Source organism: Opisthocomus hoazin, chromosome 5 (genome assembly GCF_030867145.1).
Source record: "Opisthocomus hoazin isolate bOpiHoa1 chromosome 5, bOpiHoa1.hap1, whole genome shotgun sequence".
Taxonomy (NCBI): Eukaryota; Metazoa; Chordata; class Aves; order Opisthocomiformes; family Opisthocomidae; genus Opisthocomus; species Opisthocomus hoazin.
In genome coordinates, this window is record NC_134418.1 from 57,941,902 (window position 1) to 57,954,328 (window position 12,427).

At 37.3% G+C, this 12,427-nt stretch overlaps 1 protein-coding gene across 1 annotated transcript in view; it reads right to left on the reverse strand.

The window, feature by feature from the left end:
• Window positions 1–12,427, reverse strand: part of LOC142361432 (serine/threonine-protein kinase TNNI3K-like) — an 89,555-nt gene that overhangs the window by 47,833 nt on the left and 29,295 nt on the right. The window contains 8 exon segments of the mRNA XM_075421416.1: window positions 35–92; window positions 178–270; window positions 1,298–1,354; window positions 2,573–2,659; window positions 3,809–3,958; window positions 4,596–4,690; window positions 5,356–5,460; window positions 5,552–5,696. Of these exon segments, the coding sequence (XP_075277531.1) occupies window positions 35–92; window positions 178–270; window positions 1,298–1,354; window positions 2,573–2,659; window positions 3,809–3,958; window positions 4,596–4,690; window positions 5,356–5,460; window positions 5,552–5,696 (790 nt within the window).

Sequence of the window (12,427 nt, forward strand, 5' to 3'; positions counted from 1 at the left end):
AAACAAAAAAGATGGAAAAGTCTGATAAACTTACCGTTTGATTGCGACAATTTTGTTTCTGCATCGTCCCTTATATACCTTTCCAAAAGATCCTAAAATGATTTAAAATAAATAGCCACAAGGATATTTATTATGAACATCAGACATTTAAAATGGATGCATTTTTATTTCTGGTACCTGAGCCAATAATCTCATGGAACTCTATTTCAGAGAGCTGAAGATGGAAATGTGATGGCAAACCAGCACGGAGGAGGAGAACATCTGCCTTCTCTGCAAAAGAAAACACTTCTCCTGCTTATAGGAAGAGACAGAATACAAGCATTCAACGTCACAAAACCGTTGCCCAGTAAAAGCTCATCTTCCTTCAGTGAATTGGGTGACTGGTAACCCTATTCGCCTTTCTTTCAGTAACCATAGTAAACCCCTATAACAGACAAGTACTTGCAATACTACAGTTACCTTGGGCTTTCTTGGCTTTAAAACCTTATCACTGATGAACACCGTCCCGTGAGCATATTCTGCCTGTACCATATGATGGTTGCATAAAATCCTTTATATGGAGAATTAGTCCCTTTTTTTCTGTACAGCTAGTGCTCGTTACTAATGCAGGGGACGTTCTTCCAGATCTAACTCTTCAGTGACATGTGGAACCTAAATCTTGCAACTTAATATAATTAGCAAACATTGCTACCTTGTTGATTTTTTTTGTTTATTACTATTAAGTTTATAAAAATATTTGTAACCACAACTTTTCAATGCTGCTATGTAAAGAATGTAAGGATTTGGTTATATCCAGCATGAATATTTGAAGTGGAAAATTGAAAGCACCACAAAAAATGAAATATTTTAAAGTACAAATATTCATCTGAATGTTTTATCTATATGTGTTTCAGATTAACACGAATTATTTTTGGATAGAATTTTTCTTGTAATGATAATCCAGGCATCTTACAGTGGAACTCCATACAATATTTGTTTGCATTCATGGATATGTGTGTATTTGATTAGTACTAATTCAGAATCACATCCTTTTCTCCAAAGAAATAAAAGTAAATATATTTTTAAAGGAAATGAAAAGGAGATAAATACAGGAATTATCATGATGTTGAGCAACAAAGCTAAGTGTATTGTTTCTAAAATTATTCTATGGAAAAATAGCTCCTGCTTATGCACATCATTACATTTATGAAGAAAGAAAATTCCAGGAATAATGAATCTTGTCTAGTATGTTTAGGTGGACAAACACCTTGCATAAAAACTCATAAAAGTTCAACATTTCCCTTGCCGTTGAGCATACCTTTAGTCATGTTTTTGATCTTTCCTAGAGGGGATGGAACTGACACATAGGAACCATCTGAAATAAAAGAACAGAATGAGTTTTACGGAATTCAGACAGTGCAAGTATCTGTACTGATAAATTAATGAGGCAATGGTTGCTTAAAGAACAAAAAATAAAGATGTGAAAACACACCTAAGCACATATGATTGTGATGTTATATTGCTGTGTTCTTGAAAGTAATTTGTATCTAGCTTCACTAACCTCTCTAGAACGATACTGACTTTCACTGGTGTTAAAGAAAGCCAGTGTAGCCTTTTGTATCAGCTGGATTTGGTAAAGGAACTCTGATCAGATTCACAAATTCCGACAACTGGGCTGTGAGCATACTGCACTTAGTTCACTAACTAGATTTTCCAAAAGACCTCAGCTTTCTCCATAAAAAGGTCATCTCTTGTTTTTCTGCTTAAGCGGGAGCTGAGTTGTTTTAACAATCAGCATGAAGAAATTCTCTCTGGGTATGTTAATTGCTTGCCAACATAAATTTCCAATAATGCAAAAGTTAGCGGCCTAAAGAGTTGCACAGAGTTGAGCTACAATAAACCTAAACCTGGAACAGGTCAAACCATGTCGGAAGCAGCTTGGTGCTGCTGCTGACTGCAGGGTTCCTCCCATTTCCACAGCAGGAGGGGTCCACGACCCGGACCAGCCACAACCTGTAACGTACCCACCCTCTCTGCAGGCAGCGCTCCCAGCACATTGCAAAATTTTTTGTTTATCTAACTGCTTATGTTAGCATTCTTCTTGGCACTTGTCACTTAGCTGCCAAAACAAATGAGGATTTTTGTAGCAAAAAGGGTAATTAATTCTTCTCAAGGGGCAATTAGATATCCAAAGATATTAAAAAATATGAAGGGGACTGAGTATAGAAATATACTGAATGTCAGCAATCAAAGAAACATCAGAGCTAAACAATACAAACAGAATGGCTAAACAACTTACTAAGGATGTAGAAAGGTATGAGCAATGATTACTAGGGATTGATCTTCATCTCACAGCTTTTAGCTTTTCTTCCTAGTGAGTAATGTGAAGTGACAACTCTATTTCAAGATAAAGGAAGGCTTTTGACAGAAATAGAGGGTACCAGGAAAACAGCATTCTCATTACACTAATTTTCTTTGCGCCAGACAGAACTGATCCAAAGCTCCCTGACGTCAGTGGAACACTCCCAGAGACTTCAGCGGTCTTTGGATCAGACCCTGAAGTTACAGAAGAAAGTGATTTCTCAGACCATACCTCCTCCAGGTTGTGAGTATTCATTACAGGGCGATTCATCTTGAGGTCTCTTATAATGCTTCAGAAGGGTCACGATGGCATCATGACCTAAGAAAGAATGAGGAAATATCAAGATTTGCAGGCAAATGCAATAGGGTTTTTTTTTAATTGATTTATACAAATTCAGCAGATTTAAAAAAAAATATAATGCTCCTATAAAACATGTAAACAAAGATATAGTGGCACTAATCTGAAACATACTGTGACTTTTAACTACAGAAATATAAGGAAATACTTGCCAATAAGAACAAGCATGTTGTTTTTGCCAGTCCACCTAATCCTAAAATGTGATATATGGCAAATGAAACCCTGCTACAGAAATCCTAAAATGGAAGTTGACAACAGTCTTCAATGGGCCTTACAAGGAAAACCAGTGCCTGAAAATATTTCAGTTTCGGTGTCCCAAACCAGACAATATTTGCACACGACATTGCTGTAGACAGTTGCTATGCTCCTTGTCCTCCTTTGCAAGGAACCAGAAGAGACCGGTGTATGCACAATGTGCTGACTCTACCAGACGTCTGATGCACGAAGATCTGCTTGGCAATATTCAAAATTCTTCTCCAAACCTTTCAAAGATGAATTTTCCCTCAGTAATTTCATACAGAGTATTTTGCTAATACCAGGTTTTTGAAAGGCCTTTGAAATATACAGCTTTACTATATTACAGTCGTTCTCATAGTAAACGGTACTGCAATGCTTTTGGAGCTGGGGGGGAGGTCCCAGAAGTCATGAAGTCAAGAACAGGACAGAAAACCGAGATGTTGCTGTACACATAGGACATGAAACATGGTATATGCCTTGCTTTGATCCACATTTGCAAGAATTTAAGATTACTGACTCTGATTCATTGCTCCTTGTAATGCCTCCTTCAGTAATAAAATTAGAACTCATGCAGATACCAGAGGCAGAAACAGCCTTTTCTGAACAGGCTGTATGTTTTCTATTTTAGCAGCACATAAATATTCCTGTACTTGAGTTTCTGTTGAATAAAGCTGATGTTTAACAGAGTACCTGAGAAGATAAAGGGTCGGTTTTTATAACCCTTCATGCCAGAAACTGGAAAGCAGATGGTGAGAGCTCTGAGTCTACAGGGACTGCGGGGTTATTCTGTAGTATTTTCTCCTTCCTGCATTGTTCTCTCCTTCCTGTAGTGTTTCTATGGATTTTCTGGCAGAAACTACAAAATTGAAATACCTTTCTCATAAGCCCACATCAAACAGGTCTGCTCATCCTTTTCTCCACTGGACCTGCTGGGATCACAAGCTACCAGATTCATATCAGCTCCATTATCCAGTAAAAACTGTACAAGTCGAATATGACCATGGTAGCAAGCACAGTGTAATCCTAGAACATCAGAGAAACATCGTAAGCACAACTTTCAGAACATCATAACAGGACTTGCAGCAACAACTATAAAGTGCAAATTGATTTCCTCGGTAAAGGAATAAATTTAAAAAAACAATACCTGAGGCAATAGGTGAAAATAAAATATTAATGCTGCAAGAAACAACCTATTGCCTGCTATACAGCCTGTCAGCATTTACTCTGCCACCTGCAAATCACATTTAACAACTTTGTACGTGAGAAAAAGCAAGTAAAAAACAAAGAAGGTGCTTTTTTTCCTTGCCCGTGGTAGGGATACAGAGGTGTGCAGCCCTTCAGACACTATATCCTATATGCCCAGTCCCTAGCAGAACACTGCTCGGGCCCAATTCTTAAAACTATTTAGAAGCCTAACTCTGAGACAATCAGTTTGCATCAGGTTTTGTTACTCATATACAAGCTACAGAGCCTGACACATCCTCACTAAACTCTTATCACTTCTTTGCCTGCCTGCAAATATATTTCAAAAAAGTGGAGCTCTGTCTGAAAGGTAATTGGATGTTGATCACTGAATTACCATGGGAATCACCCTGGAAATCCTGACTGATTTTTTGGTGCTGGCATACGCGCTTACACACAGTAAGGATAATGACATTACCTGTGTGGCCATCTCTTCCCTGGTGATTGATGCTTACAACATTCTGGTCAAGAAGAAATTTTACAAGTTCTATGTTCTTTCCATAGGTGCAAGCGCTGCAAAATTACAGGGAAAAATGAATGCTATAGTCCATAAAAGGACAAATACTTTGAGTAGCCAAAAAGTTTTTAAAAATTACACAGAGACAGAAGTGTAGTAATAGAATAAAGGATCCTTAGAAATGTGCAAATGCATGATTAATCCAGCAAAGCATGTTCATTTCTATTGTTTCAGAAACATTCTAATTATTGTTGCATAAAATCATTTTCCACAGCTATGCAAAATTAATACAGTCTGTTTTGCAAAGTGGCGCTTCAATAACTTTACAAACTTACAGCATCATGACCAAACTGTGTTCTGCCACCTCATTTCTAATTTAGAATATCTAGACCCCAGCAGGTTTCTGGGCAGAAGAGGCTGTAAGCTCAGCTTCACCACTGGACAGAAAGAGAAATCGTTGTTCACCCAGATGTTGATGAGCCTGGTGCCCTGCCTACCTTCCTCCCTCTTGCTTGCTCTCTCTCTCCCCTTTCACTGTCTGGTTCTACCTCTCACTTCATGTCCTCTCTTGTATCTCAAGATATAAGCTTACCATCCATGTCGAGCTCACTGCTTGCTTTGCTCCCCGTCCAGCTGTGGGTGAGACATCTGTAACTTCAGGTGTTGTACTGCATGCATGTCTAAGTGGAATTCTACTTATAATGGCATTTAAACATCTCACCTGTGGAAAGCCGTTTCACTGAATATATTTTCTTTAGTGAGACTTTCTGTTCCTGAGAGCTGAATTATTTCCTTGACAACTTCAAACTTTCCATTGTAACACGCACTGAAGATGAAGTCAGTAAAGAGTTGTTAACAACAGCAGCTTTCTAATTAGGCCCAAACCATGTAAAAGAGAGCTTCTCCACGTGACTCACAGATGTAAAGGTGTGTCTCCATAGATATTCACCACATGGGGCTGAACTTCGAAGCTGCTCTGGAGTAAGAACTTTACAATTTCATGGTGTCCAAATCGACAGCAGAAATGCAGAGGAACGTGATCTTCATTGTCCTGAGCATTCACTGCCATTTGACCCGGAAAGAGACCAAAGAAAGTATTTTATACTTAACATAGCTTGTTTTGGATATTTAGTATTGTGTTGTGTACATGTGTGGTGCATATACATTATGAAACCTCCTGCTAAAATATTTATAGTCCTATTTCTTTAAAATTGAAAATTCTGTGAGCTTTCTTATATCAAAACTACATTACTCAGTGTCATCTGTGCTACACTGTTAAGATGATTTTTTGGACTTAAGGTATAATTGCTTTCTTCCAGTAGCAGATGTATTGAATGTTTTGGTGTATCTGTCTGTGAATGAATCACAAGTTATAAATGACCCTTAGAAAGAGCAATTGCTGTCAGTACATTATAATGTGAAGAAAAAGTAAGATATGTAGATACTGTACGCAAGAAAGCAATCCACTGAGTTATTCCAAATGCATGGAACAACAGTTATTAATTACAATACTAGGCAGAAATATACTTCATTGTTGATATTGGGAAAGGAAAATCCGGTTGGTTTTAAGGTTTATGTTAACTTTGAGTAGCAGGATCAAGGATTCTTGATATAGTTATACAGTGACAAAAAGAAATTTTTTAAAAAATAAAGATGACACAATAAGGATATATTTTTCATAGTCACTATTAAAATATAAACACCCAAAAGGCAAGAAAGGAAGAGCAGAATTCATTCAAATGTCTGGATTACCAATATTTGCATTTTGCTCGACGCCTCTTCTCACCTGCAAGGATGATGTGTGTGTTTCACATATTTAAGAGGACGGGAATATTCTTTGACAGAACATGAAACTCTATAAAAGAATGGACCAAACTGGAGACATAGTATATTATTTTTGGGTGAGAATGGTATTTGTCTCTGTTGGTTCAATATAATTTCACATGGGAAACAAACAATCTGTGATACAACAGTCTTGTTCTGTTTAAGAGATGTACCTTTCCAGTGTGTTATGTCACGAAAACACGCATTGTGTATGTTGCACACAACTTATAAAAATATATCCAATAAAAGTATTTTTTCTAAATTTCTGAAGATCAATTCTTGTATCTTACCTGCAAAAAAAGTTGCTTTAATCAACACACAAAAGTATAACATTAAAAACAAAACTGAACCTAATTCATGCTAAATACCTCTCAGATAAGCATATATGCACAAAGGATTTGAATTTGATGTGATTTCTTAAACTCCTGGCTAGCTGATATTCTCAGATATGTTGGGTGAAATAGTAGGGTTGTTGTAGGATAATGCTACACACTTTTTATCATGAACGTCTATTTAAAAATGCTTCTGCTGGGGAGCCGTGTCTGGAAGATCCTTGACCCACAGGTGGGAATCGTTGGAGACTGCCAGTTATCCTGGCCACATCCACGCCAGGGAGCCTTCTGCCTGTTTACATGGTAGGCAACTGCATTCCCGCACCTGGGAACCTTCTTAGGGAGGCCTGAAATGGGGATGGACATACCTTATACACTTCTTCCTTTACCCATCTCATAGGAAGCAAGGAAGATATTGGACAAAGTTCTAGGCGGAGTTGTCTATTGGTGCTGAGATATACAAATATTGCTCTCTCCATCCAAAAAAGATCTTTATTAAGTTTTAAAAGAAAGCCTATACTTGTGTGATTCTTAGTGTATTTCTTTCTATGTTTAGAGATAGAACAACCATAACTGGTTGACACCATAACTGATAGAACTGACAAATCAAATCTACTTTGTACAACATTTAGGTCTCAATTCAGTCTAGCACCAGATCTTTGAGACAGTTTTTCAAGAAATTAATAGACAACAAAGGAATAATCTGTCCATTAGAGCTTTCTAAACTTGTGCTATGCAGGTTTTAAGCACAACTTTGACAGACATCTCTCAGGAACAACTCTTTCCTATAGCTGAGTCTCCTTGGGACAAAGGGTAAAGCACACACATTCTGAAGCTCTGTCTTTTAATTTTCTGTGAGTATAAGGAACAATGAAAATTAAAATAAATCCTTATTTTAAAACCTTTCTGAAGTAATGCTGAATGCTCACAGAAACCAACAGTCCTCTAAACTGAGCTGAACTTTTAACTTCACTGACGTCTACTGGCAGTTCAAAGCTGAATTCTGTTTCAGGACAAAAAATAAAAAAGGAATTCCTGTAACTTGTATTAAGCTTGTGGCCTGGAAATTTAATTAACTGTCCCCACAAACCTTCCTATCAGTCTTATATTAAAAGGAGTAAAGAAAACTGTTTTATTTCTCTTTCCTAAAATAATTCTTCACTTCATAGATTCATTTGACATTTTTGCTTTTATTTTTTATGATGATGTGCTACCAGACACAGATGAATTCTGAAGTGCAATAAATAACAAGGGAATAAATTTCAGAGTTTTATAATAATAAATGTCAGCATTTTAGAATATGTACCCACAGAATGGCCTGAAGGACATCGGGGGTCTCAGGGCAATGAGCTTCTACAAGACAGTAAGGTGTAAGATGGAGCGAGGAAGGAAACGTTTATCTTCTCCTTTGTTTATGCAGTGAGAAATGATGTCCAATACTTGCAAGCCATTTCCTTTGCCTCTAGAAGGATATATAACTAGAACATGGGATGATGGTTTTTGTTTTAATTGATAGCTTTTAGATTTCTAAATGAAACATGACAGGTAAACTGGAATATTGTTTTAAAAAGAAGGAGAATTTCAGAGTAAAAATAAACCAAAATCAGTCAAAAAACTTTAGAAGGGAGTTACGGCAAAAAAGTACATCATATTGGTTCAGGAATTACTAAAGAAGAGTACAGGAGAGCTCTTCAAATTGAGATTTTTAAAGTATTTTTATATTAAAATGAGGATAGATTGTACAACTGTCATGGCAGTCAGAGACTAAAAATTCAGGTTGCCTAACAAGTAACAAAAATGAGCAAATGCTCAGTTTTTGTCTGTAACAAAATGGAGTACTGTAAAAATTATTCTTAGGACTGAGACACTACGTATGTAGAAAATAACAGGTGAAACCATTTCAGTAAGTAAAAGGATGACAAAGCGACAGTGAAAATCTGTTTTAAAAAAATAAGGGAAATTTCCCAAGTCCCAACGAGTGATAGCTGTTAATAGAGAAGCATGACTGAACGTGCCTGGATTTTTAATATTTAACTCTGGTTTTAAATTTAATATTTGTTTCATTTGGCAGACATGACTGATTTTCAAAGATACTTGAAAGAAGAGGAGCTGCAACTCTAGGCAGCTCAGTGGTCCTGAAAGCAGACAAGTTTTACTGAAAGACCATAGGAGTTGTAGCGACAAAGAATATATTTTATATCATGTGGTCCCTGAAAGAAATCTCCACAACCACCAGTTTGAAGACCAATAAAAAATAGAATTTAGCTTATGTGAAGGACATTTTTGTTTCCTGGCCACCAACTAGTTCTCTAAGTTTGTAGATATTTTGTGTCTTAGCTACACTACCAGGCTATAAAAGTTTTTCAAATATAATTTTCTTCTTTCATTTTGAAAGGAACAGATTTTGAAGTCATGCAAACTTCTACATTAGAAGTCCTACTGCTACATCCAAGCATTTGAGCAGCGATTATTTCCAGGTATTCTCTGATTTCAAAGAAATGGAACATAAGAAAAAGTAGAACATATTGATAATTTTAAACTACCTTTTTTTTTTTTTAAACCCCACCCTTTGTTTCACTGTTCCTTTTTCTGCTGGAGTGTTGGGACATCAGCAAAAGTGTGACCACACAATCAGGCCGGCTGATAGCACAACAGGCCAAAACAACTGCTCTATTTTCAATAATCAAGGTTATCTTCCTTCATATAAGCAGCAGCTGAGGCTGAGAAACAACAGATAATTAGATGGCTTGGACTTTGGTTCAGAAATCAGCCCTCCTGAGACCCAGCCGTTTACCTTTCTGATCACCTAAAGGGCTCAGCAGCTTAACAAGACCCCTCTCAAGATCATGACTATACTCAGCCCAGTGCTAAAACCGGCGAGTCATCTGGATCTAATGTGTTGCTGAATATTCATTCGTAGGGAGAAGCTGGGTGTAGACCTGTGTACAGTGAAGCTACAAGAAAAGCAAGAAGGAGACAAAAGTTCAGCCCGATGAAATAAGGAAAGAGATGGCTGAATACTCTCATTGTAATGAGCTTCCTTTCCTACTTTAAGAAAAAAAACCTTCTCTTCGTTTTGTTTATTACAATTCTCTTAGGAAAAAAATCTAACACGTGACAAGAATGAATCCAACATTATGAAGTGATACTTTGTACATCAATTATTGCTACATTTTACTATTTGCATATTCTAAAATATGAAACTGAATTTCCTGACAGAATAAATAATACAAATTGGTAGAAACCATATTGGCTCATTAATGCAAAAAAATCTGTAGGAGTTTGGAAGGCATGAAAAAAAGAAAGAAGGAAATGGAAATTGTTAAAAATACCAGAAATTAGAAATTCCGTACTAAATTAGTTTGAAAAAATCTCAAGATAGCTAAAGCACTTTAAGTGATAGCAGCTTAAAATGGCATGCTGGTCTTTGAGATACATTAGTGGTCTGAAAAGGAGTTTGGAGCTTATAAGAATCTTACTCATACCTTAGGAAATGTGCTTGAAACACCTTAGTGATGTCTGAAAACACATGGAATTTACCTAGTCCTTCCCTACAGTGTTTAGGTTAAAACAAATTATGAGGTTAGCATCTGCAGAACCAACTGTACTTGTAACATATTGGTTTTATAAACATGCATATGTAAAATATGAACATTTGTGATGATCTATACATGGGTAGTACATTTCTTTTCTATGTTTTCCCTACATATTATGGCTGGGTTGAAGAACTTTGCCTATTGTTAGACTGCAAGTGTTGCTATATCTCAGCAGCATTCTGACCTTTTCAGTCTGATTCAACTGTCACTGTTTTTCTCCAGTTGTCATGGCCCCAGAGCTGATCAACAAGTTGGTCAGGTGACGTTAAAAGAAATATTTCAAGTTTATGACACCAATTACCAGTCTGCACAGAATGCTGCCAAAATTTCTTCAGGTTATTTCACCAATTCCTTTCATTCCTAGGCATTTAAGACTTGTTCCTTCACAGCTATATTTATATCGTTTCAAAGGGTGCTACTTTGTGAGTAAAAGACTTCCTGCTTCCAGCCTCCTTTTTCCAATGCTGAAGATACTGATTTTAAAGAAAAGGATCTGAAACGGTGTCCCAGATTCTTTTCCTTTTAGAATAAACTATCTATCTGATAGTGAACCTCCCACTGCCTTGTCACGGTGAGTGAACATCCCTTCTTTTCCCCTTCTTCATTATAATTGTTTCAGTTCATTGCACACACATCGAGACTGAAACGTCAAGAGCTCACTATTGAGAAAACTACTTACAAATCAGAGTCATGCTGTTTCCCTCCACACATTTTTACTGTGTGAGTAGGGTGCGCGTACTGTAGGCAAGCCTCACAGAGACTATGGTAAATTTATACTTTGAAATCTAGCAAAGAAGAGGAAATTGGGGAGAAACATGGTCTTTGTGCTACTAGCAGAGTAGGAACAGGGGTACATGAATGATGCTGCGTTTGGCACTAGTGGGCATACTGAGCAAGGAAAAAGGCTCATGGGCTCTTGTCCCTGCTTTACCGAGTGTTAAGGAACACCAGCGTTTTACAGAGTCAGCACCAAAGACAGCAGGCTTGAGCAACAGAACTTGCGCGGAACGACCCGTCCCCTCCCGCAGCCGCTAACAGGAGTCACTGGGAGACTGGGCCAGGGGAGATGAGGAAAGGACTGAGCCTGGCAATTTAGTGTGCTGTTCCAATGCGGCCGTACAGCACCGTGTTTTGACCTTCCCCTGTTATGCTCTATTGTTTTTAATTCCTGAATAGCTGTGTGCATAGACTGGAACCAGATATCGTCTAGGATACCAGATCGAGAAGCAGCAGCTGAAGAATTTTGATAACTTCTTGTTCTTTTTATAACATGCAGGATTCTTGCAGCAAATGCTTTTTTTGTTGTTGTTTCTTGTCTTTCCAGTTCTGCTGGATCTCCAAGATCAGATTGTGATACCCCTAGGCAAAATCCAACCCCATGGAAATTAATGGAAGTTTTGCCATAGAGTTCAAGTGGACCAAAATTTTACCTTGTATATTGTAGATACAAGTTAACGAGAGTAATGATGTAGTCGAAAGATGTATTAAAGAGCAGTACTTTTGCAAATGATATATTGTTCCTTTTCAAAAAATGTGGTTTTTTTCTCATATTCTGAGGATAAGAAATAAATTTCCAGATAATTTTGATGTTGTTTAGTATATAAGAATCTCTGCATTAATATTCATAATACGCATAAAATTTGACCTCTACTTTTAAAAACTAATAAGACTTTGTAGGATGTGGCCACAAGTGTGTATGCACAGGCCTATGATGCAAGCGTCACAGTGACGGAAAAGTAAGGCTGGAGTCTGGTATGCTTTGTGTATTCTACACTACTTAAACAGTGTAAGGAGAGGGAACAAAAGAGCAAGAATAATTCAGCAGTAGTACTAGTTGCATGTTAATTACAGTGGAAAATATTTTAAATTGCAGCACATGCAAAATATACAGCGCTGCACCGTAATGTTATAGTTCTACTGGCATCAGGCTGAGATTACCTGTAAAAAGAATGCATGGACTCCTATCTTCCATAGCATACCAAAAGCCTGCGAATAGACTGATTTATCAGCCCATCCCATTATGTGTCTCTCACACACACCT